Source organism: Dipteris shenzhenensis, chromosome 23 (assembly GCF_047967505.1).
Source record: "Dipteris shenzhenensis isolate YYH24624 ecotype China chromosome 23, Dip_SZ_1.0, whole genome shotgun sequence".
Classification (NCBI taxonomy): Eukaryota; Viridiplantae; Streptophyta; class Polypodiopsida; order Gleicheniales; family Dipteridaceae; genus Dipteris; species Dipteris shenzhenensis.
In genome coordinates this window covers 47,477,666-47,501,141 of record NC_141618.1, presented here as the reverse complement: position 1 = coordinate 47,501,141, position 23,476 = coordinate 47,477,666, and the positions used below count along the sequence as shown (strand labels likewise).

Below are 23,476 nucleotides of genomic sequence, written 5' to 3'. Positions count from 1 at the left end.
AGCCTCCGCCATGTCCTACCAAAAGTTCAGGGGGATGGTTCCACATAACTTTCAGCAGGTCGCCTTTTTTAGCTCCTTAATTGCAGGCTTGGCCATCCTTTCTCCTTTCCTCCCTTTAGGGGCCCGGCCCCTCCCTTCATGCCGCTTCCTCTTTCCTTGCTTTGAGCTCCCTGGCCATTGCAGGCTCAGCCCTTCTTGCTCCTTTCTTGAAGGGGGCTAGTTCCTCCCTTCAGGCTCCTTTTCCTCGTAGTCACAGGCTTGGGCTTGGCCTTCTTCAATTCAAGCTCCTTGTCTTTTACAATTTTTGCCCCAATGGCAAATTGAGCTCCAGCATCTACTTTCTTGTCGTAGATAGTTGTAGCAGGTAGGCACATTTGATCTGTCCATGACCTGTAAATGGCAAATGACATTCTCTACATACCGATCTTGCATGCACAAACACCCCAAAGCAAAAAACATGCACAAGGTGGTAGCACACAGGCCATCGGATCATGTAGTCATCTATGATGTGGGTATGGTAGACCATGCATTTCGAACCCTATTGCATAACAAGATAGGCATCTGATTTAATTATTGCATCCATCAATACCATAGTCTTGCTTTGTACATGATGAAGTTACTTCTTGATTGCTTCCTCCCTCATCCTAAGGCTGCGGATGTTCTCCTTCATCTCCTCCATTCTTTGATCACTCCGTGTAACAGCTTCATCTGATTCCCTCAGCATCTCTTGAAGCTGCTTAAATTGATAAAAAACATCAACATGGGCCATTTCCAAGAGTTCCACTCTAGTTTGGAAATCTCTCATGACGACGGACTACTTTTCAAAACTTTCGAAAGCCACTGCAAACTCGTGCACAACCCTATCATAATATTGTTTGAAGGGTCTTGTAGCTGAATCTTTGAAATTCCACCATTGTTTCTAGATAACAACCCCCACTATGGCTGCTGCAACTTGCTCCACCATGGCTTCTCTCTGCATCCTTCCTGGCCTAGAGATCTGTCTCATTGTCTTCTCCACCGTGGCTACTCTCTGCCCCATCCTTCCTAGCCTTGAAGCTCTCTCGTAGCTCTTGCATCACCGCTCTAGTTTTTGCATTCTCCCTTTTCGTTTCCTCCATCATCTGGTCTTTCTCAATGTTCAATGTGTTCTACATGTTGCAGAGCCATTTTTAAAGAGCCACCTTTTTGGCTCTCTGATATTCAAGATCCTTTTATGTCATTGCTAGCTCCTTGTCCGCAATGTACCCATAAGTTCTAACCTCTTTAAGCCTATCCCTGAACTCCTTGATGCGTTTCTCTGCTTCTTTGCTTCTCTACTTTTCAAAACTTTCGAAAGCCACTGCAAGCTCATGCCATGGGCTGCATTTGGGCATGCAATATCGCTTGTCCATGGTCCGTGGGTGGTGCTCGTGGTGCACTAGTTTGTAAAAAACGTGAGCCTACTTTAAAATCCATCCAAGAATGGGGGAATCCATAATCCGGATTGTAAATTACCATGTAGAAATGCTGTGCTGACATTAGAATCAACTTGGGGAGTGCATAATCCATATTGTAAATTGCCATGTAGAAATGTTGTGCTAACATTAGAATCAACTTAGTTTGATTTTCCTTGGTTGGATGTTTTACGATCTTTGGAAGATTTCTTGCATTATCATACTTTTAGGAGAAAATCCACTTGCATTTGACTGCACCTCACCCTAGCAACTCGAACAAATCCCACATTCCCTTTGCTATGATATCTTCCATCTCAGCCTGCATGGCCAACTTGATGTGCTTCTTTGCTTCCTTGCTTTTCAAAACTTTCGAAAACCGGTGCAAGCTTGTGCAAAACCCTATCGTAATCTTGTTGCAGGGTCTTGTAGCTGAATCTTTAAACTCCCACCAGTGTTTATAGATAACAACCCCCACTGTGGCTACTGTAACTTGCTCCATCGTGGCTGCTCTCTGCATCCTTCCTGGCTTGGAGAGCTATCTCATTGTCTTCTCAACCATGGCTCCTCTCTGCCTGATCCTTTTTGGCCTTGAAGCTCTCTCGTAGCTCCTGGATCACCGCTCTGTTTCTCCATTCTCCCTTTTCAGCTCCTTCATCATCTGGTCAATAGTCAATGTGTTTTGCATGTTGAAGGGCCATTTGTAAAGAGCCTCCTTTTCATCTCTCTAATCTTCAAGATCCTTTTGCATCATTGCTAGCTCCTTGTCTGCGATGTCCCCATCATTTCTAATTTCTTCAAGCCTATCCCAGAGCTCCTTGATGCGCTTCTCTACTTCTCTCTTTCTTTCTCTCTTTCTCTCTTCCTCTCCACTCTTTTCCTCTCTTTCTTCCTCTCTTTCTCTCCTCTTCTTATTCTATTCTCTTCCTCTTTTCGCCTTCTTTCTTCCTTCTTTCTTTTCTTTCTTTCTCCTTTCTTCTTCTACAATGCTACAAAGTCAGCCTGGAGGCTGTCTGTTCATGATCATTTAGTTGCGAGGGACTCCTAAGTCTGTAATAGCTCCTGCTTAAATTTTTTTCCAATTTCAACCGCCTGGAGTCTCGATGCTTCCACCAGCAGACGTTCTACACACTCTTTTTGGATTGCGAAAATTGTCTCGTTGAGCTGGCAGAAGGTATGGAGTGTCTCCTAGTGTTGTAGTCTGAAGGCCTCTTGATGCCACTCCAAGACATTCTTTGCTGCCATTGTGAGAGCATTAATTGACTATAGGAAGGCCATCTCCTTTATATCTAGATTGTGATTACATTGGATCAAATCCATGTACCCTTCAGTAGAGTTGTATTAAGTCAATGTACATTACTTCATTGCTTGTTGGTACAAACTCGGGATGAAGGGATCCTGGAGAGGGGTTTGTCCTAAAGAAGTTCCTAGTTGTTGAGTAGATGGTGGGGGTTAGGCTCCAGAGCCTATCCTAGGTAGTCAGTATTCTGCTCATCGGGACCAATCGATCTCTTAGGCCAGCGTTTGCTTCTCTATTTCCACCCTTTGTTTCTAGGCCTCTTCTTCTGATTGAAGCTTTCTTTGCTGCTTCCTCCTCTTGTGGGACATTACAGGCAGATCGAATGCCCTCTAGATGGCCTCCATCATAAAGTGGTAGTAACGAAGCTGACTGTCTGCTTGCACCCAGCTTGAGGTGCTTCTCCTTATTGTAGTTGGCTAAAAACTCCACAATCTGTCTGAGATTGAGGAAGTAGGGGAACTTTGCTACCACTGTTTGCAACCAGACTACTCTGATGTATGGCTCTACTTTAGGATCTTGTAGGGCCATGTATGCTACTCTGTCATGGTAATATAATGTGTAATCTTTAAGGTTATGCCAAAACTGCGAGTGCAAGATGATTCCTTGTATAGCTGATCTAGCCATTCTTGTCCCAGTGGTGAGAACCTTGTAATTTAGACCCCATGTTGTGAACAATTTTGCACTTTCACAGTGTCCTGTATCCGTCTTTTCCGGAAGGTATGTGTGGTAGATTGCTCGGCAGATGATTGTGGCTCTTGTTGCTACTGTTGGTCCATCTCTCCGAAAAGGGGAATAGAGAGCCAGAGGAGGAGGGGGTAGCTGAGTGTTGGAGGATGGAAGTGACTTCAGTGAGGTCCTCAATGGATAAGAGGTCGTGAGCAGATACAGCGTGGGAGGAGATGGTGGACATGTATGAAAATGGCAAGCGAGAGTGGTTTTGGAGGCTTTTGGGAGCTGTGAGGATTCAAAGAAAAATTTGGCAGAGTTACGGTACAACAGAAAGTGAGCTCCTGAAAATGAGGCAAGTTGTTTATATAGGGCACCTAGAAAAATCGCGAATATCTTTAGCAAATATTGCAATGATTAGCTTTATTATAGCAGCGAGACTGGCGTTAATTTGGGCATATAGCAGCGACTCAATGTTATTAAAGCAGTGGGTAAGCGTTATTAAAGCAGCACTTAGCTTTATTGGATGGCTTGTAGCATTATTTTTTAGCACAATGGGTGGCATTATTTTTTAGCGCAATGGGTGGTGTTATTTTTAAAGCAGTGGGTGAGACAATCGCTGTATAATCAATCATAGCTGCGTTAATGTTATAGCAGCGACTTAGTTTTGAAGACCGTAGTGATGATTTTGACTATGGGACCTTATGTGGGACTTTTTTTTTTTTGCAAAGAAATTTATTATTATATTCAGATCATATGATTTGTACAATGTTGTCAAAACTTGACAAAAAGTTCACCTCTACAGAGGGATGACTGCATACAAAATGACCTCTTTCTAGTAATAAGAGAAAGAAAAACCAGTAGCTTAACTTTAAAAAGAGGCTTAGTCTCAAAATGTGGACCCCAGTTGAGTCCTTGACAAGCCAAGGGAGAGACAGTGTTCTGTGGTTAACAGAAGGATCCAACAGAGAGCTGTTGATATGCCATCTTTCAAGGCAGTAGCCTTTAGTAGTGTCTTGTGCATAGAGAATAAACAGCTGAGGAACAGAAGCCACTTGTGGTACTCTAGTCAACAGGTTCTGTGGGACTCTACCTTGGTGTGTAAGGTGTATGTATGACGTGGTGTAGACAATCATGATGGAAGAAAAGTGAGCAATATGACCCTGGCTATGTGTCGAGGTGTGACTGACTAAATGATAGAAGTGCGAGTAGACATAGTGATGGATTGACGGTTAGGAGTGGTGAATTAAACTGTGGAAGTTCAAGACTAACTTGACTTTGTTCTATTCACCTAAGACTCAGATTTGCTATTCTCACCTAAACCCTATGCATGGATGGTGGACTCGGGGCGTTAAGTCTAAAAATACATAGAATCCCTCCGGGTGGCATATTTGCTCAGGGCACTTGTGAAGAGTGTGCAGGAAGCCTGTAGAAGTGGTGTAGCATGTTCACTGCTGGTATGCGCTTCCATTGATTGTCCATGATTGCTTGGAGTTCAGCATAGATGTGAGGAATCCATTGGTTTTTAGGTGACTCGGCCAGAGCATTATCATGTGCCTCAAGAGTCAAATGTTAGAGGCGTAGAATGAGCGGTAGGTTCTAGTGCCTCCACCATATATGTTACTTTTGTGGGCGTTGATGCTGAATCTGATTGTGGGGCAGAGTTCGTCGAAACCCACCGAGCTTCAATCTTGGCCTAGAGTGCAGCAGGTTCTTGTGTTACTAATTCCTATTTAGGATCAGGTTCTTGTGTATCTACCTTTATTCAACCCATCGATCCTTGTAGCATAATGACTTGGGGATACAAGGGTGTGTCATGTGGCTTCACCTTTGCAATACTAACCCTTGTGTCCCCAACAATAGGTTCTTGTGATACAACCTCTCTTTGAGAGGTAGGTTCTTGTGTGACTACTAGGGTCTAGGCCCGAGATGATGCAGGACGTTGCATGTTATCACCTGAAAAGGCACGTGATTTGGGCACCCATATGAAGGTGTTGCCCTCATAGAATCCATGGGCTTCCAATAATCACTTCGGTATCCATCTAGAATGGTGCTTCTTTTGATCCTTCGTTTGTTGGTGTATGCTTGTCCTGCTTCCTTTCAGGCGTGCAACTTTATCTTTTGTGGATGTAACAGGAGAGTGGGCAGCTTGAATTGTACCTTTTATCTTTCTGGGTACAACCTAGGAAGAGGAACCGGTGTGTGAGTCCTTCAGGAGGCAGAATCAACAGTTTCCTCTATGTGCCTATCATGCTGCTGGAGTTGGAATGTCATCCTTCTTGGGTGTGGATGTGGTGGGAACAACTGGTGGAACCAAGGGGTCCATCGGCTGCTCTCTTGCCTTTCTCTGTTCAGAGGATGATGTAGTTGAAATTTTGGCGTCGATTGAGATCAGCGAGGTGCGGCCATCATAGGTGAGGGTCGTCGTTCGTTCTTGCCAATCAATCTGGCAATCGATTGTCTAATACCATGTTCTCCCTAGAATTACCTGTTCATCCATGGCACCTGCTCGCATAACATAAAATCAACTTGCCACATAACAGTTGTTAATTGACAAGGTAATTTCAACATAACTAGTAGTGGGGGAAATTTTGCCATTTACAGCACGAGAACCATAATACGTCTAGGTTCCAGGGTTACCTTGAAGGTTAGAGCTAAATCATAGGACATTAGATTATGGCTAGCACCTGGATCAATGAATGCATCAGCTGAATAGATGGTCTCCCTGCACAATTGAAAATTGGCTCGCACCCTTGTGAGAGCAACGGTCAGGTCTCTTCCATGGGTTGTAACCCTTCCATGGATGCTTTATAGATAGATATAAGTCTATATTCTTGGTGGCCTTGGCCTCTGCCCATTCAGTGAAATAATCTATGGCCATGATAATATAACGGGCCTGAGTTTGCTTCTGGTGGATTGATAGGACCCATGAAATCGATTCCCCACTTTTCAAAGGGTTGATTAGTGAGGATTTTGGTCAATGGCATGTAGTCCTTGTAATGAGGTATAGAGACACGTTGGCAAGGATCACAACGTTTGATGAACTTAGCGACATCCACGAAGAGTGTTGGACACCATAACCCAGCCTGTAACACCTCGCGGGCCGTAAGTTCGCCAGCAAAGTACCCACCAGTGATGCCTGAATGAGCTTCCTCTAGGACTTCCAGAAATTCATCTTCTCGGATGCATCAGCGCATAATACCATCTTTCCCCATCCGGTAGAGTTGTCCAGCTCTATCAGTTGGTATGGGGGTGCAGCCTTGATGAGCTTTCTAGGCCTATCCTTATTGAATGGCTTGTCTTGGGGGAACCCATTTGTCAAGAAGTGTCCGATGTCCCTTGCCCATTCAGGAACTAGATATACTAAGAATAGTGGGGCATCTGGGAGAGTCTTCCACTCTGGTAGCAATCTCACCATTAGGGATCCGAGACATGTGATCCACCATGAAGTGCGTACGTCCCCTTCTGACTGCTACTGTAACATCAAATTCCAAAAGGATAAGCATCCATCGAGTGAAGCGACCTGTCATGCATGGTTTATTGATTAAGTAGAGGACGGCCTGGTGATCAACAAAGAAGAAAAACTTGTTTGCTAACAAGTAATGTCTGAACTTTTTAATTGCATATACCATGGCCAGTCCTTCACGTTCAATGGTGGTGTAATTCATTTCGGCATCATTCAACTGGCGACTAGCGATGTATATGGGTTAAACTCTCCCGACAGTGCCAGTATGCACCCTATTGTGAATTTTGAGGCATCAATGTGAACATAAATCTCTAAGTCCCAATTGGGCACTCGTAAAATAGGGGCTAATGCCAGACCAACTTTAGGGTCTCATAGGACAATTGACATTCTTATGTCCAATGGAATATAATCAACAATTTGTACAGAGAGCAGGCAATCTCTACATAATTTCCTCTCGGACGATCACCGCATACTTCGAGTTCATGGGGTAGGGTCGTTGCCGTACTGGTCTAATGTCGACCATGATAGGGATGGTATGTTGCACTACTTCTGGCAGCATGCCCTTCATGTCTGTGTACTTCCATGCAAAACAATCTTGAAATTAATGCAACAAGGCAAGCAAGGCTTGTTCTTGCTCGAAAGTTAAGTCATCCGCTATGTAAACCGGTTTAGGGTCTTCTCCTGTTCACTTCCTTAACCTTTGCGGGACTGACATACCCATTTTGGTTTCTGGGATTGGTAGACCTCTTAGCCTGTTCCAACAGTATCCTGTGGTCGTGTACCGTGTAGGCTTTAAAGTGTTTGGGAACCTGACGTAGGCTAGTCTCTTCCTCATCCTCGTCATTGTCTACGGCTTTCAGAACTATTTGCTTCCCCTTGCAGGATGTCTTAGGGTCCTCAGCTTTTGAGGCCTTAGTTTTGCGAGGTGGTTTATTCTGTGCAGAGGGCATTTCGTTAAGGGAACCTAGGGGGGCCTTTAGCCTATTCAGTCGAGCTCCCCAATTTGATGAGAATTCGTGATGTGCCATATGACACCCACATATCTCAGCCAATGAAGGTCCGTTTTGGCTTTCCTTACCCCTTGATCTTGTGTGGGGGCTCTTAAGACATTTATCATAAAGGGGCACCACCATGCCAGCCCCTAGGATCAGAAGCTGCCATCTTGGTTCCCATCTTTTCGACCACGTCTATAGTTGCCAAGACATGCATCCAATTTTGGGAGAACTCAAGATCTAGTAGCAGAGCGTACCAATGCTCATCCCAATTCCCAATTTTATCTTCTTCATTATAGGCTTGGAACACATTCATGAGGGTGGCTCTTTGAGTTGTATGTGATTCAGCCTCAAATAGATTGCTAGTCATAGGGTGTGCCTTCCAAGACTGTAGGTCGACCCTCACAATTTACTCATCCTTGTGCAGATAAATACGATTGGAGGCCCAATCATGTACTAGGCTTGCGGCACGCATGAAGGGTCTACCTAGGATAACATCATAGCCATCCAGTTGCCCATGGAAATCCATCACCACAAACCAAACGTGATAGGTGAGACCGAAGGTTTTGATCTTTATATCCCTTGGAACCCCTACTGGCTGGGCCGTCGCACCATCGGCTAATTTCACAATTAGGTTGGTGCTCTCCATCTCAAGTTTTCCCCATTTTATCGAGCACTGTTTCATGATGATACTAACACCTGCTCCACCATCTAAGATAGCCGTGGCCTTCTTGTTGTGGCCAAGAATCAGAGTTACAACGTTTGTGTCATCGCTCTCGAAGTACTGACCCAGCTTATTAACATGAATTTTGAGCACATTCGGTGCTTGGTGTTTCCCACCTTCTTGGGACACTCTCTTGCAAAGTGCCCCGTTTCTTTGCAAAAGTAACAGGTGTCGGGATAAGGCCTAAATGAAACCAATAAGACTCTTCCCAGGGTTGAAGCAATCCGATTGACCGCTCCCCCCAACCAAGATGGTAACCCAAGAAACTCAATCCACACAGGACATTCGTGAAAGAGAAATTCCTCCACACTGAATGATGGGCTCCATGGTACCACCAACACCATCGACCCCTCAAACACTAGAGAGCTACACATCAAGACATACACCATTGACCCCTCAAACACTAGAGAGCTAGACACCATGACATTATGCACAGCCTCTGAAATGCAACACACAAGAAAAAACCCTTTTCCCACAAATCGAGTGGAAAATTGAGAAGCAACAATATCACACTTTGACAAGGGAAAACTTACCATTATCTAGCAACCCTTGCCTCTCCGCTTCTTTAGCTCTCCAGTCTAGTTTTCCTAGATGCAGCTTTAATCGAGTCCCTACTAATAAGTATTCATAGTTGAAACCCCAAAGATACTCATGAAAGGCACTAGTTTTCCTTTAAAACTTAGGGTCTTGGATGATCACCCCTAGTGCTACAATCCCCCTTTTTCTAGGTTTTTGGGCTCAATCTTGTTAAAGTGGGAAGTTAGAGCATCAGCATATGAACGAGCCTTTTGCTGATGCCTTGCTAGGATTGTGAACCTTGGACTCTGACTCTGCACTCACACGAGACTCCTCCTTACCCACTCCAGTAGTCTGCAACAACTCCAAAGCACTGTTCTTCTCACTCATCAGCTTAGCCTTGGGATCATCAGATAGTAAACACCGACGTCTGTTCAACCCTTTCTCTACCTAGCATGACTCCGGCTCTCCCCTATTTTCCTCCAATTTTGTCACGTGTGCCACCTTCTCATACACTCTCAAAAGTTCCAAGGGGGCACCTTTCCATCGTTAAAGGGGTAATTCATGTTCTCCCTGTGGGCAACGTTTCGCAGTTTCTTCTTTCTATCGTCCCTGGCACTCCCTGCTCCCTCGCGAGTTGCTGTATGACGCAGTGATCGATACACCATTTTCTACCTCTCGAGAATCCGTTGGTGCGTTTTATGGTTTTTGTCCGAGAGAATCGCGATCAATTAGCTATCGGGCAGCGTTGGAGGATCCATCATTCGTAACATCTCGTTCGCGATTCGATAACACAACAGTTATGAGTCGTTTCTTCAAGTCTACACAGAAGCAGACAACATATATTCGGGAGTGCGACTAAGATGCAACTCCAAATTCCTGTAAGGCTAAAATTTTACGCTGTTGATGTACTGGCTTTGCCCGAAACAGAGGGATAAACAAGGCAATTTGATTACAGAAGAGTCCTGGGGACCCAAAAACGTTGCATAGTGGATCGCGAACGAACAAAAGACGGGGTGCCGAAAAATGAAAGCCGAAAAAATTTGATCTTTCAGCGCCAGCACCGTAATTTTCATCCCGCGGAAGAGTTTTGTCTAGGGATGATGAAGTCGCACAACAATGGTGATCACCTCGCTTCCAAACGGGTAATTAGGGGTGATCATTGCTGATGGATTCCCTGATTCCGGACAAGAGGATTGTGTGTGAAATCTGCGATGCTACAGCTTCCGGTAGTACTTGAGAACTACCGCTGGGGATTGAATATAAGCAAAGAAACAAGATTCCCTACCTAATTGCGGAGAGCAAGAAACTACAGCCTCGCTAGGATTGAACATAAAGCAAAGGAACAGGCGGTTGCGTGCCTGGCAAGGAAGAAGACTGTTTAGGGGAATTGAAAAACACGCAACGTTGCAGGGCAGATCAATGCGCACATCAGATCGATTAATCCCCTGTTTCGATGTCCCTATTCCGCCCTCTGTTTGGAATCCTGATTTTAGTCACGGTTTGTGCGACTGATGCCTTCAATTGGCCGTGGTCTTCTCATCATTCGACAATGGGGTCAGGAGCTGCCGGAACCATCAAGGGCAGTGCTGCGTTCGAGAGCGAAACAAAGGGCACATTTGTCAGTCATCGCTCTCCGATAAAAGACGCTCAACTGATCCTGAGTACAGGAACGGGGACTATGGACTCTTCTTGCTGGCACAGTGCGTACAAGAAACTCTTTTCTAGTTGTCGTGAAATCCTCAGGGATGAAGAAAAGAAAGGGCGACTAGCTTATCAGCTCACCGTTTGCTTCCTCACGATGACGGGGTGGCCTTCCCCTAAGGCTTGTCCCCAGAATGTGTTGGTTAGAACTTGCACAGAGAAATTTGATCAGCACACTCATTCTCTTTATCTGGCTTTTTTTGTCGACACAGCATCCATGTGCCATCACCTTCAGTTAGTATCATTCCGAAGCTTTTACAAGTTAATTGTGTGTTTTCCGCTATCATTTGATGGCACTGTCTGAAGTCGCTTCTAACAAGAGTTGATGGTTCATGCACAGAAGCGAAGCCTTTAAACTGGAGACTGAGCAGGTTGTCAACGACTTGAAAGGATCGGCACATTGGATGGTGGAAAAATTGAATGATGTCGAGGTGCAATTCGGAGAAATCCTCAATAGCGCACTCGAGGAGTCACAGAAGCTTGAAGGAAAGCTCACGGGGATGCAGAGCATATCTGAGTCTGTTTTACACAAATACGAAGGATTGGATACTCGCCTGAAAGACACGGAGGGTACGTCCCAATTAATTTATGAGCGATATAGTGAGATAATGAAGATGGAACTCGAGGCGCAAAAGCAGCATGCCGAGATGGATACTGTATTAAACGAGGGGATGAAGAAACTCCAGGAAACTGCACAAGAGACCCACCAGCACCTTCATGGGGTAGCTGAAGTACATAAGCAAATATCCCGACAACAAGAAGAGTTAGCGGGTGATCTCGTGGATCAGATTGGAAGCTTTAAAGAAAAAGCGTTGCAAAGCATGGATCAGCTGCAGCAATTGCAAACGTCTAGAATGGAGGAAACGAGGTGCTTCAATCTAGAAATCTTGCAGAAGCTTGTGACTTGGCTGTAGCAATTAAAGTAGACAATCATGTACACATTGTCAAGCCGTGCAATTGTGCAGATCATCGCTAAGAGGTCTGGCTGAGCAAGCCCGAAAAGCACATGAGGATTTAAAACCCTGGCAGTCGGAGGTAAAGCGAGTACATCAACTCCTGGAAAATAGATATGAATCAATGCTGAGTGCCCAGGTAAGCCTTACAATACCGATTGCTGAATCTTGGATGCATAACTGAAACGGACAAAGATGCTAAGAGCAAATGGTTGGCGAACCGCAGGAAGCATTTATGTCCAAACAAGGAGCCATCTTATCCACTATTGACCGTCTCTTTTCACTCTATGATTCGATACTCTATGAGTCTCGAGCCTTGAAGATGTTCTTGGTCTACGGAACAGCCCTGGTGTTCGTGCACGTCCTTACAAGCACAAAGCAGATGATCGATGCGAGGGCGCTCTTGTATGCCGGCATGTCAATGATCTGCAATCTCATTCGGATTCTTAATTTTGCATCCCTTCACCTTCTTTGCTACTGGCCTGATCTCAGTGCGGAATTGGGCGGGGGTGTGCAGCTCTGTGCGTGGCCATGGTGGTGGAGCTGTGGCTGATCAGGGTGTATGGCAAGGTGCTGGAGAACCAACGCGTGATTGAGACACGACTCTACTGGACCAGGGCAGCCTTGGCAGCCTTCATGGCTATGATCTTTACTTATTACTTTACCACCTACAGGTTTGACTTTAAACATTTTCTTTCATGCTCAGTGTCTTCTTCCCACAACTTGCACATGACTAAGGTCTAGATTTATGCAGGGACATTGCAATGTGGAATCATCGGCTTCTGCTGGAGCTGCACCAGAGGTTGAGTGAAACAGCAGAAGGAGATCTCCATAGCAATAGCACGCTAGCATCTGCACAGTCTACCTCGACGGAGGCTCATGCCCACAGCTTGATCAGAGCCTCTCCGCAATGTTCTTTGCCACCTTGGAGATCTCATCCTGCGACCCCTGCTCAAACAATGGCTCAAACAATGGCTAATAAAATTATTCGTCGTGTGCATAGATTCATATGTAAGTCTTGAAAACTGTATGTTCAACTCTTACAACAGCAGCACTTGCTCTTGATTCCTTGATTTTCTGAATTGTTCCCCTATCAAGATTTACAATTTGAACATAAAGTTTTGGGATCATCTTTGTTTTTTCGTGCTCTCTCTCTCCCCTCTCTCGTACTGACAACAAAAAATACTTCCTGATCATCAGTGTTTCGACTTAATTTCACCACAGATGCATCATCTCATTTTTGTGTGCAAGCAGGGAGACGACGAAGAAAACAACCAACCAAGCACCAAGGTGATGCTCTCTCGCTGTGGATGAAGTCTCGTGGTATGGACACAACAGTTTTCAATCATTCGGACAGCTCAGACGAAGATGATGATCCTAGTTTTGAGTTGTCACGGAAAGAGTTGGTCCAGGTTGGGGTGGTTTCATACAACCTTCGTTCACAATGTCACCAAAGGTTCTTCCCTTGATATCCAACCTTTCAGGCTCATTATCCTTATAAGCTTCGGTTAGTCCCAAAGTACAAAGGGGGAGAGTTACTTCGTAATGGTTAGCTCACAATTCCATCATCTTGTTATTCCTTTTTCTGCAGCTTGGGATGCACCTTCAATGCCACACAGCGCAGAAGACAATGATCAAGCACAGTTGGGAATACACTTGAACACATGTGACATAGATTCTTTCTAAATTGCTTTTCTAAAGACAATGATCAAGCACAGTTGAGAAATCCACTTGAACACATGTGACATAGATTAATTTATGTAATTTGATTGATAGAGGGCTTTCTGAATAGGACATTCCAAAAAATCCAGTCTCTTTAGGCAAGAGGGGTCTTAACATTGTTGAGTGTTGTTTTTAATATCCCAAACATAGATGCAATAGCAGGTTTCCAAGTAGTGAACCGCCCAATGATGAGCTAAAATCTTTGAAGGTGAGCCTTTTCCAATTTCTCTTTCCTTGATCTTGATTGATCAATGTGTGCATGGTAGCCTCCCTTTCTATTACAAAGAGGTCACCCACTCTAATTTCAGCAGCTCTTTAAATTTTCAACTAATTGACTCTGATTCGTTCTTTCCTTTTGTGCAGGTTGGGATCAACTTTCATCCTACGGAGGACGAATAAGCAAAGCCTTGCAATATAGTTAAAAGTAAGCATGATGTCTAATCTTGCCACACTTCACTGCATCAAATGCCACATGATTTCTCATCCAAAGGAGTCAGTAGGGTTCTTTATCGATAATGATTGCACAAAGTGTACAGCCTTAGATTTCAATTTAAAAAAGAAGGCTGAATTGTATCCTTTCATGTATACCTCTGTACTTATTCATGCCATGAATATGGAACCATTTAAAGGGGCACGTACCTTCATAACAGTTCTCTCTTTTCATGAAGGGGCCTTTCTTGTGAAAAGAATGTCTCCTTTAGCCTAAGGGGATGTGTCCCTGAATAAAGGCAATTATGGAAGGGGTATGTCCCTTTACGACAACCTGTGGTCCATTGTGGTCCTAGCTATGGCCTTGTGTCAGACAAGCGCCACTGTTACCCCGATCGGTCATGCCTCTGGTCTGGTGAGCATGAAGGGAAGGTCTCCCAGTCAGATATGTTAAACCTGCTAGCAGGTTTGTCGTGTCTCTCTCTGGTCCTTGGGTCCACTGTCTCCCTGAGGCTTGCTTGTTCGTGCTACCTGAGTGGAAAAACTCATGCTTTGAGTGGAGTTTGGTTGTATATCCTGATCCTGTCTATGTATCTTGGGCAAATGCTCCTTGTGTCAGACAGCTTCATGAATGAAAGTGCCACACAAACTCACATGCACACAACCCTCCCTTACACCCACATAAGACTCACACACACACAACCTACAACCCCCAACCCGCAACACACTGGTGGAGGTCAACATCTCTTGATGTCACGTTGGAGAGAGAGGGCCTTGCTTGTGGGTGTGCCTGCCCAGTGTGAGGCTAGCTTAGGTTGAGTGAGGGCCTGTGTTGTGGGTGTGCCCACCCCCTGTGAGGGTAGAGTAGGGTAGAGAGGTTCTCATGGAGGCGCCTATGTGCTGTGCCTGTGTAGCCACCTGTAGAGCAGCACATATGCAGCAGTACAGCACCCCCAGGAGCCTATGTGTAGGCAAAGGTGGGCTGACCTGTTGGTCAGCCGGCTAGGCACTGCTGTTGGCTTGGGCGGGGCACTGTGTGTGCAGCCCTTTTAGGGCGTGGAGGAGAACAGGCCAGTCTGCTCTCTCAGAAGCCTTTGGAGTCGGCCCTACAGGGCTCTTGGTCAGCCCTCACATATATGATGGCATGCAAGCCTATAAGTACGCCATTGGAACAGAATGCTAAGTTGTCTGCACATGTGGGTGATGAGATTGATGATCCGAACATGTATAGGAGAATGGTAGGCAGCTTGATTTATCTTACCATTACTGGGATGGATCTCAGTTATGCAGTCGGTGTTGTCAGTCAGTTTATGCAGTCACCCAGGAAACCGCACTTAGATGCAGTTCACAGGATCATGCGGTATGTCAAGCATACACTTGGATATGGTTTGCACTAAGATTTACTCACACACGGATGCTGATTGGACAGGTAGTGCAAATGATCAAAGATCAACTTCAGGCTAGGTATTTATACTAGCAGGAGCTCCAGTGTCATTGATGTCAAAGAAGCAGCCAACAGTTGCTTTGTCATCGACAGAGGCTGAGTACAGAGGCGCAGCCATTGGCGGCATGTGAGGCAGTATGGTTATGCAGCTTGGTAGACCAGCTTGGCTATGATGTGGTGGACCCAGTCACATTGTACTGTGATAATATTAGCAGCATCATGCTTGCTAATAATCATGCCCGCATGCCCGCACGAAACACATAGAGGTCCACTACCACTTCATTAGAGAGAAGGTACTCAAGTGGAGAGGTAGACTTGCAGCATGTGTCTACCAGGAGCAGATTGCAGACATTTTCACGAAGGCATTACCTCGTGAGAAGTTAGAGTACTTCCAACACATAGAGGTTCACTACCACTTCATCAGAGAGAAGGTACTCAAGTGGAGAGGTAGACTTGCAGCATGTGTCTATGAGGAGCAGATTGCAGACATATGCAAGCTCAAGCACTCATCCTCCTCGTGACTTGAGCTTGAGGGGGAGTGTTGAGATGTGTGGAGACACACGTCTCTATCCGCCAGCTCACCACTGATAGGTGGAGCACACCGGTGACCAATAAGCGGGACACAAGTCTTAACCAGTGTCGTTTCTTTCTTTTCAGTGCCCACGTATATATGGCACACTTAGTCTTTTCTCATTGTAGCACACTCATAGTCATTGAGAATAGCTCGAGAAGCTCTCTTCCACCATTCTTGGTGCTTGTTGTATGAGTGTGCAAGTTACCCGTCTCTTCCATTCTCGCGACACCCTCTAGCCCATGGAGCTGGCACACAACCCTATATGAGGGCACCCCTCTTTGCCAAGGGGGCCGACTCATCAGCCTTATAGGGGCTGACCAGGCTGCCACACCCCTATATAAGGGGCTTACCTCCACTATGTGAGGGCTGACCAAGAGCCTTGTAGGGACAACTCCATAGGTCTCTGAGAGAGCCGAGTGGCTGACACGGCCCCAGCACTCTTGAAACCTCTGACCCGCAAGCAAACACAAGAACACACCAAACATGAATAATCTAAGGAGGCTGCTCACCACCCAATCATGACACCTACGGGATAAGATCCCGAATTAGGAGATGTCCCCTCCGAGCCACGAGCTGAGCTAGTGGCACGAACTCCCAACTAGATCCCAACCAGCCTAGTGTCCCTTACCACTAGGTGGCGCCTGAAGGCCTTAGATCTGCTGTTGGGCCCAAGGCAGATATAAGGCCTTAGATCTACTGCAACATTTCTTGCATGTCTTGTGCTGGCTATTGGAGACCTCAGATCCCTGTTGGCTAAGGGAGCAAGTCTAGTTCCCTAGTGCCAGGTATGATTCTGGATCGAGCTGAGCTAGTGGCACATACTCGCAACCAGATCCCAACCAGCCTAGTGTCCCTTACCACTAGGTGGCGCCTGAAGGCCTTAGATCTGCTGTTGGACCTAAGGCAGATCTAAGGCCTTAGATCTAAGGTCTATCTTGGATCGGGTCTGATCTTGAAGGCCTTAGATCTACTGCAACATTTCTTGCATGTCTTGTGTTGGCTATGGGAGACCTCAGATCCCTGTTGGCTAAGGGAGCAAGTCTAGTTCCTAGTGCCAGGTATGATCCTGGATCGAGTCGTGAGCTGAGCTGGTGGCACGAACTCCCAACTAGATCCCAACCAGCCTAGTGTCCCTTACCACTAGGTGGTGCCTGAAGGCCTTAGATCTGATGTTGGACCCAAGGCAGATCTAAGGCCTTAGATCTAAGGTCTGATCGTGGATCGGGTCTGATCCTGAAGGCCTTAGATCTACTGCAACATATCTTGCATGTCTTGTGTTGGCTATGGGAGACAATGGAAGCTCAAAAATGAGGTATTGAAAATGCTGCAACAGGTTCTGAGCTGCTGCTCCTCCCCGCTCCCTTGCTGCCCCCTCTCCTTCAGCCCCTCCCTCAGCCCCCTCCCTCGCCCTCAGCCCCTCCCCCTCCCCCTCCCTCAGCCTCTCCCTTCCTCCCCCTCCTCTCCCTCTCAGCCCACCCCCTCCCCTCTCAGCCCACTTCCTCCCCTCCTCTCCCTCTCAGCCTGCCCCCTCCCCTCAGCCCGTTTCCTCCCCTCCTCTCCCTCTCAGCCTGCCACCTCCCCTCTCACACCTCCCCTCTCAGCCCAGTCCCCCTTCCCTGCTCCCCCACTCCCTCTACCCCGCTCCCCTCACCCCTGTTAGAAAATAACCCAACAGAGGGTACGCATAGCGGAAGACTTATAGTAATGCCCAGGAGCTCACACAGTGTAGTGTGGGGTGTGGAATCACAAACTTCTTAACTTATGTGCATAAAATAGGTGTGCAGACTCATCAATAGACAATGAACCAGCCAGATAGAGAAACCACCAAAATATATATTTCCGTCCAAAACTATGGACACAATACAAAATAGATAGATCGAGAGTCCCACCAATGGTGTGTTCCTCTGATCTAACCACAAGGTCCTCCAATCTGCTGGCTATCTCTAGACTTGAGCCCGCGTGCTCCACCTCGAGCGTCTGTAGATTTTCCGTCCAGTGTTTTCTTCTCCACCTTACTGCCTGTGAATCAGCCTAGGTGGGCAGCCTCTGCCAAGCTTTGTCTGCAGCACACAGTTCCCCTTGGTCCTCCTGAATGTAGGCCCCAAGATAGCTGTTCCACTGCTCCAACCTGCTTGTGAATGCTGCTCCAGAAGGTGTGATGATCTCAGCACCTTGCTGCCCTAGAAGACAGCCAAGGTCCAGCCCTTCTTGGCTAAGTCTGCAGCCCTTGTTGCACTCTCTCACCTCCTGTAGATAGGCCCAGAGAGTAGGTTCCTGCTGCTCCTTTCTGCCCTGGAACTGCTGGCTATGCTGGATGATGAAATGAGGCCTTTGGCCTCTGCTTTTATAGGCCCCAAGGGGCTCCTTGAAGTAACCCACCAGCCAGCCCTAAATGGGCCGACTGGACAGACCTGGTTGGCTGGCCCAACCGACCTGGTTGGCTCAGCCCAACCAGCCCTATATAAGGGCCCTAGCCAGGCCCTTTTGGGCTGCTGCTAGGCTCCCCTTTGCTGCTGCTGGGGACCCTGCTGCAGGCTGCATACCTGCCCATAGACCCCCACTATGCTGCGCTATTTCTTGGCTCCGTGATCTGCCCACACGTGTGCGCCTCAGCTCTGTACTGTTGCTGATGTCATCCGTGAGCTCATGGCCTCTTCTCTTGGGTCCCTACTTGACACATCCCAGCACTCCTGAAACCCCTGATCTGCAAAACAACCACACACAACATCAGAACTGAGCAGGCTGCTCACCACCCAACCGTGACATCTACGGGATGTGATCCCGAATCAGAAGATATCCCCTCCGAGCCACGAGCTGAGCTACTGGCACAAACTCCCAATCAGATCCAAACCAGCCTGGTATCCCATACCACCAGGTGGCACTGTGAAGTCCTGGATCTGCCACTGGGCCTTGGGCTACGCTAAGATGCAGGCGCGCGTCCGCGACACAATCCAGGATCATACCTAGCACCTGGGAACGAGACTTGCTCCCAACTGCACACTGAGAACTGAATCCCCTGGGCCTCTTTTATAGACTCGGGCCCCGGCGCCAAAAATAGCGAAGACCTATAAATAGTTCGTACCCTTGCCACTCAACCCGAGAATCAAGCCTGCCTAGCTCTAAGCCTCCCCAGGCTAACCTGAGCTAGTTCTGTGTACCTAGTACACGTCAGATACCAATCCGTGCACATGACATACTCCCCCTCCTCTAAGAACTCACTCCTGAGTTCGCTAAGAAATCCGGAAATGTTCTTTGGAGGTTTTGTAATGTCTCCCATGTTGCATCCTCCTCAACACGATCTTTCCACTTAATCTTGTATTCCGTGATAGTACGATTTCGAATCTGTCTTTCACGAAATTCAAGAATAGATTCAGGTTCGTGAGGAATAAAAGTCAAATCTGTAACTTCTATAATCTCATGAGGAGAAACAAGTTGATCATCTGCACCCAATACTTCTTTCAGTCTACTGACATGAAAGAATGGATGTACTTTAACATCAGGAGGCAATTCTAGTCGATATGCAACTGGTCCAATTCTTTTAATGACCTTGAATGGGCCACAGTATCTGGGGGATAATTTCGGAACCAAACCAGTACTTAGGCTCTTGGATTCCTTAGGAATTCTCAAATATACCATCGTTCCTTCAGAGAACTCTCTAGGTGAACGATGTCTATTAGCATAAAATCTGTCCCGATCTTGGGCACTTCTAATAGACTCCTTGGCAAACTGCAACATTTCCTACATTTCTAGCAAGAAATTCTTAGCAGCATCATTTTGAATCCCTTTTAATCCAACCATAACTGGTGACTTAGGTTGAAACCCGTACATAAGCATAAAAGGACTGTAACCTGTACTAGAATGCTTTGCACTGTTGTAAGCAAATTCAATCATAGGTAAATAATCTTCCCATGAAGACTGTCTCTTAGATACATATGCCCGAAGCATGTCTTCAACCAACTGGTTGACCTTCTCTGTACTGCCATCGGATTGTGCATGATCCGAGGAACTCATACTTAGAGTAGTTTTCAACTTCTCAAATACAAGTGTCCAAAAGGTACTTGTAAACTTTGAGTCCCTGTCACTGACTATGTCAGATGGCAAACCATACAGCTTGAACAAGTGGTCCACAAACTCGTGAGCCAACTGAACAGCTGAAATAGTTGTTCTTGTAGGTAAGAATCTAGCCATTTTTGTCAGACGGTCGACTATGACCTAAATAGAGTCATGACCCTTGCGCGTTCGAGGCAAACCAGTAATAAAATCCATGGAAATACTTTCCCATTTATTACCTGGAATCTGTAAAGGCTGTAATAAGCCTGCGCTTCTAAGGCGTTCTGCCTTAGTAACTTGACAAACCCGGCAACCTACTACATAGTTCTCAATAAATGCACGCATCTTAGGCCAATAAAAGGTATGCTTCACAAGAGACAGAGTCCTATGTATACCTGGATGTCCCGCACTAGGAGCATCATGACACTCCCAGAGAATCTTGGATTTAAGGTCCAGAACATCAGGTACACAAATCTTTTCATTCCGGAACAGCAAGCCGTTCCTAATCATCCACTGACCTCCTGCCGCCTGTATCCTAGGTGGCACAATCCCTGAGTCCTGGTCAACCATGGAATTCCCATCCTGGACTCTCTGCCAATAAGAACTGAAATGACTATCAGTTGCGTATAGCCCTCTCAAGGATTGAAATAGGTCTGAGGATATTTCCGTAAATGACAAAGCATTTACAAACTTAACCTGACTTAAGGCATCCGCCACACTATTCAACGAACCCTTATGATAACGTATTTCGAAATCAAAATCCTGCATTAGCTCTGCCCATCTAGCTTTCCTTCCTCTCAATTCTGAGCCATCACACACATACTTAATTGACTGGTGATCAGTCAATACAAGGAACTTTGAACCATACAAGTAGTGTCTCCAAACCTTGAGAGCATACACTACAGCATAGAGTTCCTTCTCAAGTGTGGGCCAACGATACTGAGTGTCGTCTAGCTTCTTACTCTCGAAAGCTACAGGTCTGCCCTCTTGGAATAGAGCTGCCCCAATCGCATAATCACTCGCATCGGCCTCTAAAACATAAGGCCGGGTAGGATCGGGTAATGCAAGAACAGGTGCTTCCTTGATAGAAAACTTCAAGGTTTCAAAAGCCTTGTTCATTGCATCATTCCAAGAGATCGGCTGGGTAGACCTGCGTCCACGACCTTTCAATATGTTGGTCAAGGGTGCTGTGATATGTGAATAATCACGCACTGACTTCCGAAGAAATACCGTAAATCCTAGGAAAGAACGAAGTTGTTTCACAGTCTGAGGAATAGGCCATTCTAAAACCTTCTGGATACGATCCAGATCAATGCTAATACCTTCAGAAGAAATCTTGTGTCCTAAGTAAATGATCTCCTTCATAAAGAAGTCACATTTACTCATCTTGGCATAAAGCTTATGCTGTCTTAGAACAACTAAGACAACCTGGAGGTGTCCTATGTGATTCTCAAGCGTTTTACTATATACTAAGATATCATCTAAGAACACTACAACAAATTTGCCCAGAAAATCCCTGAACAAATCGTTCATCATCTGCTGAAAAGTAGCAGGAGCATTGGTCAAACCAAAAGGTAATACGAGGAACTCGTAATGACCATACCTAGTCCGGAATGCGGTCCTATCTATGTGTTTAGCATAGATACGGATTTGGTGATAACCCGTACGCAAATCAATCTTAGTGAAATACTTCGCTCCGGCCAAACGGTCTATCAAATCATCGGAACGAGGTAAAGGATAGCGGTTCTTAATTGTAACTTTATTTAATCGTTTATAATCTATACACATTCTCCAGGAAGAATCTTTCTTCTTTCTTAAGAGGACAGGTGCACCCCAAGGTGATTTACTTGGGCGGATATAGCCCATATTCAGGTAATCCTGAAGCTGGATAGCTAACTCATCCTCCTTGACCTGGCTCATCCTATAAGGTGGTACACTGATAGGTTGAGCCCCTGGGACTAAGTCTATGCGATGATCTACTGCCCGTTCTGGAGGTAAACCTTCCGGCAGTTGAGTTGGGAATACGTCCTTAAAATTATCTAACAACATTCTCAATTCCCGGTGTTCAAACACACTTAATTCATTCTTGTTAATTACCGAAACAACAAATGAAGAAAGTGGAATCAAAACACACTGATAGACATCATAATGAGAATTGTTTAATATATTCCGAAGCTGCATCGCAGATACAATAGGCCCCTGAGAAGGGGGAATTTTATCACACTGAATACAAAATTGGGTGTCCTTATCTACAAAAGAAAGCGTATGCTCCGTCCATCCAATCTGAATATTGTGGGTTTTAAACCACTCTATCCCGATCAACAAGTCTACGTGCTCCAGATGCATAACATAACATGTAAGAGCTCCCGTGTAGGCCTGAATCCGGATAGGAAGTGCTTCAACCTTGCGATCCCAAAACTGCTTCCCAGCTGGAAGCTGCACCTCATAGGTATGGTCGCTAGGTACTGTGGACAGCCCCATCTTCTGCACAAATTTGTAATTAACAAAATTATGAGAGCTGCCCGGATCAAAGAGAATGTGAACCTGTTGGTCCCTAACTTCTCCATAAACTCGGAAACGATCATGGGAACCAAACAACGAAGTATTAAAAGTACAATTACAAGAAAGGGGGCAGGTAATGACATTTACTGAAATACCTGTCATCGTAACTTGGTTGGCTCCCTTGGCTGCGGTACGTGGACCCGCCTGGAGCTTCGGTCCTAGCACCAACTTTTGGTTTTTCCGCTTAGGACACTCATTCTTTGTGTGGCCCCACTCCTCGCAATAGAAACATCGGCCTTCTTTCTTGAGCCTGAGAGTGCGAAGGAAACGGGCCTTACCATTCTTTGCTGGAGTTAAGCTTTTCCTGGAGGCGTTGTCCGTAGGCTTCGTCTCCGCAATACCAGTCGTATGCTGAAAGAACTTGCGTTTGTTCTTTCCACTCGTATCGGTAACTGTGGTTGCCTTGGTACCGGCCATGGTATCATCATATATGCGTGCATATGTCATGGCCTCCTGCAACGTTGTGCACTTGTTGTTCTTTATCTGCAACTTATAGGAGTCTGGCAAACCATCCACGAAGAAACCTAACAAGGTTACTGGATCCATTTTGGTAGCCCTGGTTTGCAGATCCCTAAATATTTGAAGATAAACTTCAAAGGTCAAGTTCAATTTTGACATATCGAGGGCTTTGAGCTTGCCAATGATATCGTAGTCATCCTCCTTCTTCAGGAACTCCTTCCTGAAGATGCCCTCAAAATCTGTCCAAGTATCAAGCTTAGGCTGGAGTTCTTTCCACCATAGCAAGGCTTTACCTGACATAAACCTTGCTGCAAGCTGAATCTTTTTCTCATCTGGATAGGGGTGGAATTGGAAGTGTACCTGCCACTTGTGCAACCAAGTGTCAACTACCTCCTTTGTTCTTGACTTTTGGTCACCCGGAAAAGGATCTGGAGTTATATTCGGGCCTAGCACCGAAGCCATGGCATCCACATGCGTGAGTGCCT

General features: G+C 46.0%; 1 protein-coding gene across 1 annotated transcript; it reads left to right on the top strand.

Moving 5' to 3' along the window:
• Nucleotides 1-9,757: 9,757 nt before the first annotated feature.
• On the top strand, nt 9,758-14,102 carry LOC147887470 (protein GAMETE EXPRESSED 1-like). The gene is made up of 9 exons (XM_087394994.1): nt 9,758-11,032; nt 11,139-11,666; nt 11,764-11,890; nt 11,978-12,164; nt 12,269-12,425; nt 12,506-12,762; nt 13,006-13,207; nt 13,343-13,681; nt 13,837-14,102. Exons 1-8 carry the CDS (start codon nt 10,551-10,553, stop codon nt 13,383-13,385), a joined length of 1,983 nt encoding a protein of 660 aa, XP_087251120.1. The 5' UTR covers nt 9,758-10,550; the 3' UTR covers nt 13,386-13,681; nt 13,837-14,102.
• The last annotated feature ends 9,374 nt before the right edge of the window (nt 14,103-23,476 follow it).

Coding starts and splice junctions, on each gene's coding strand:
- LOC147887470 (XM_087394994.1), top strand. CDS start 10,551: ATGTCCCTATTCCGCCCTCTGTTTGGAATCCTGATTTTAGTCACGGTT. Junction 11,033..11,138: donor TCCATGTGCCATCACCTTCA/GTTAGTATCATT, acceptor GTTCATGCACAG/AAGCGAAGCCTTTAAACTGG. Junction 12,165..12,268: donor GAGGGCGCTCTTGTATGCCG/GCATGTCAATGA, acceptor GGGGGTGTGCAG/CTCTGTGCGTGGCCATGGTG.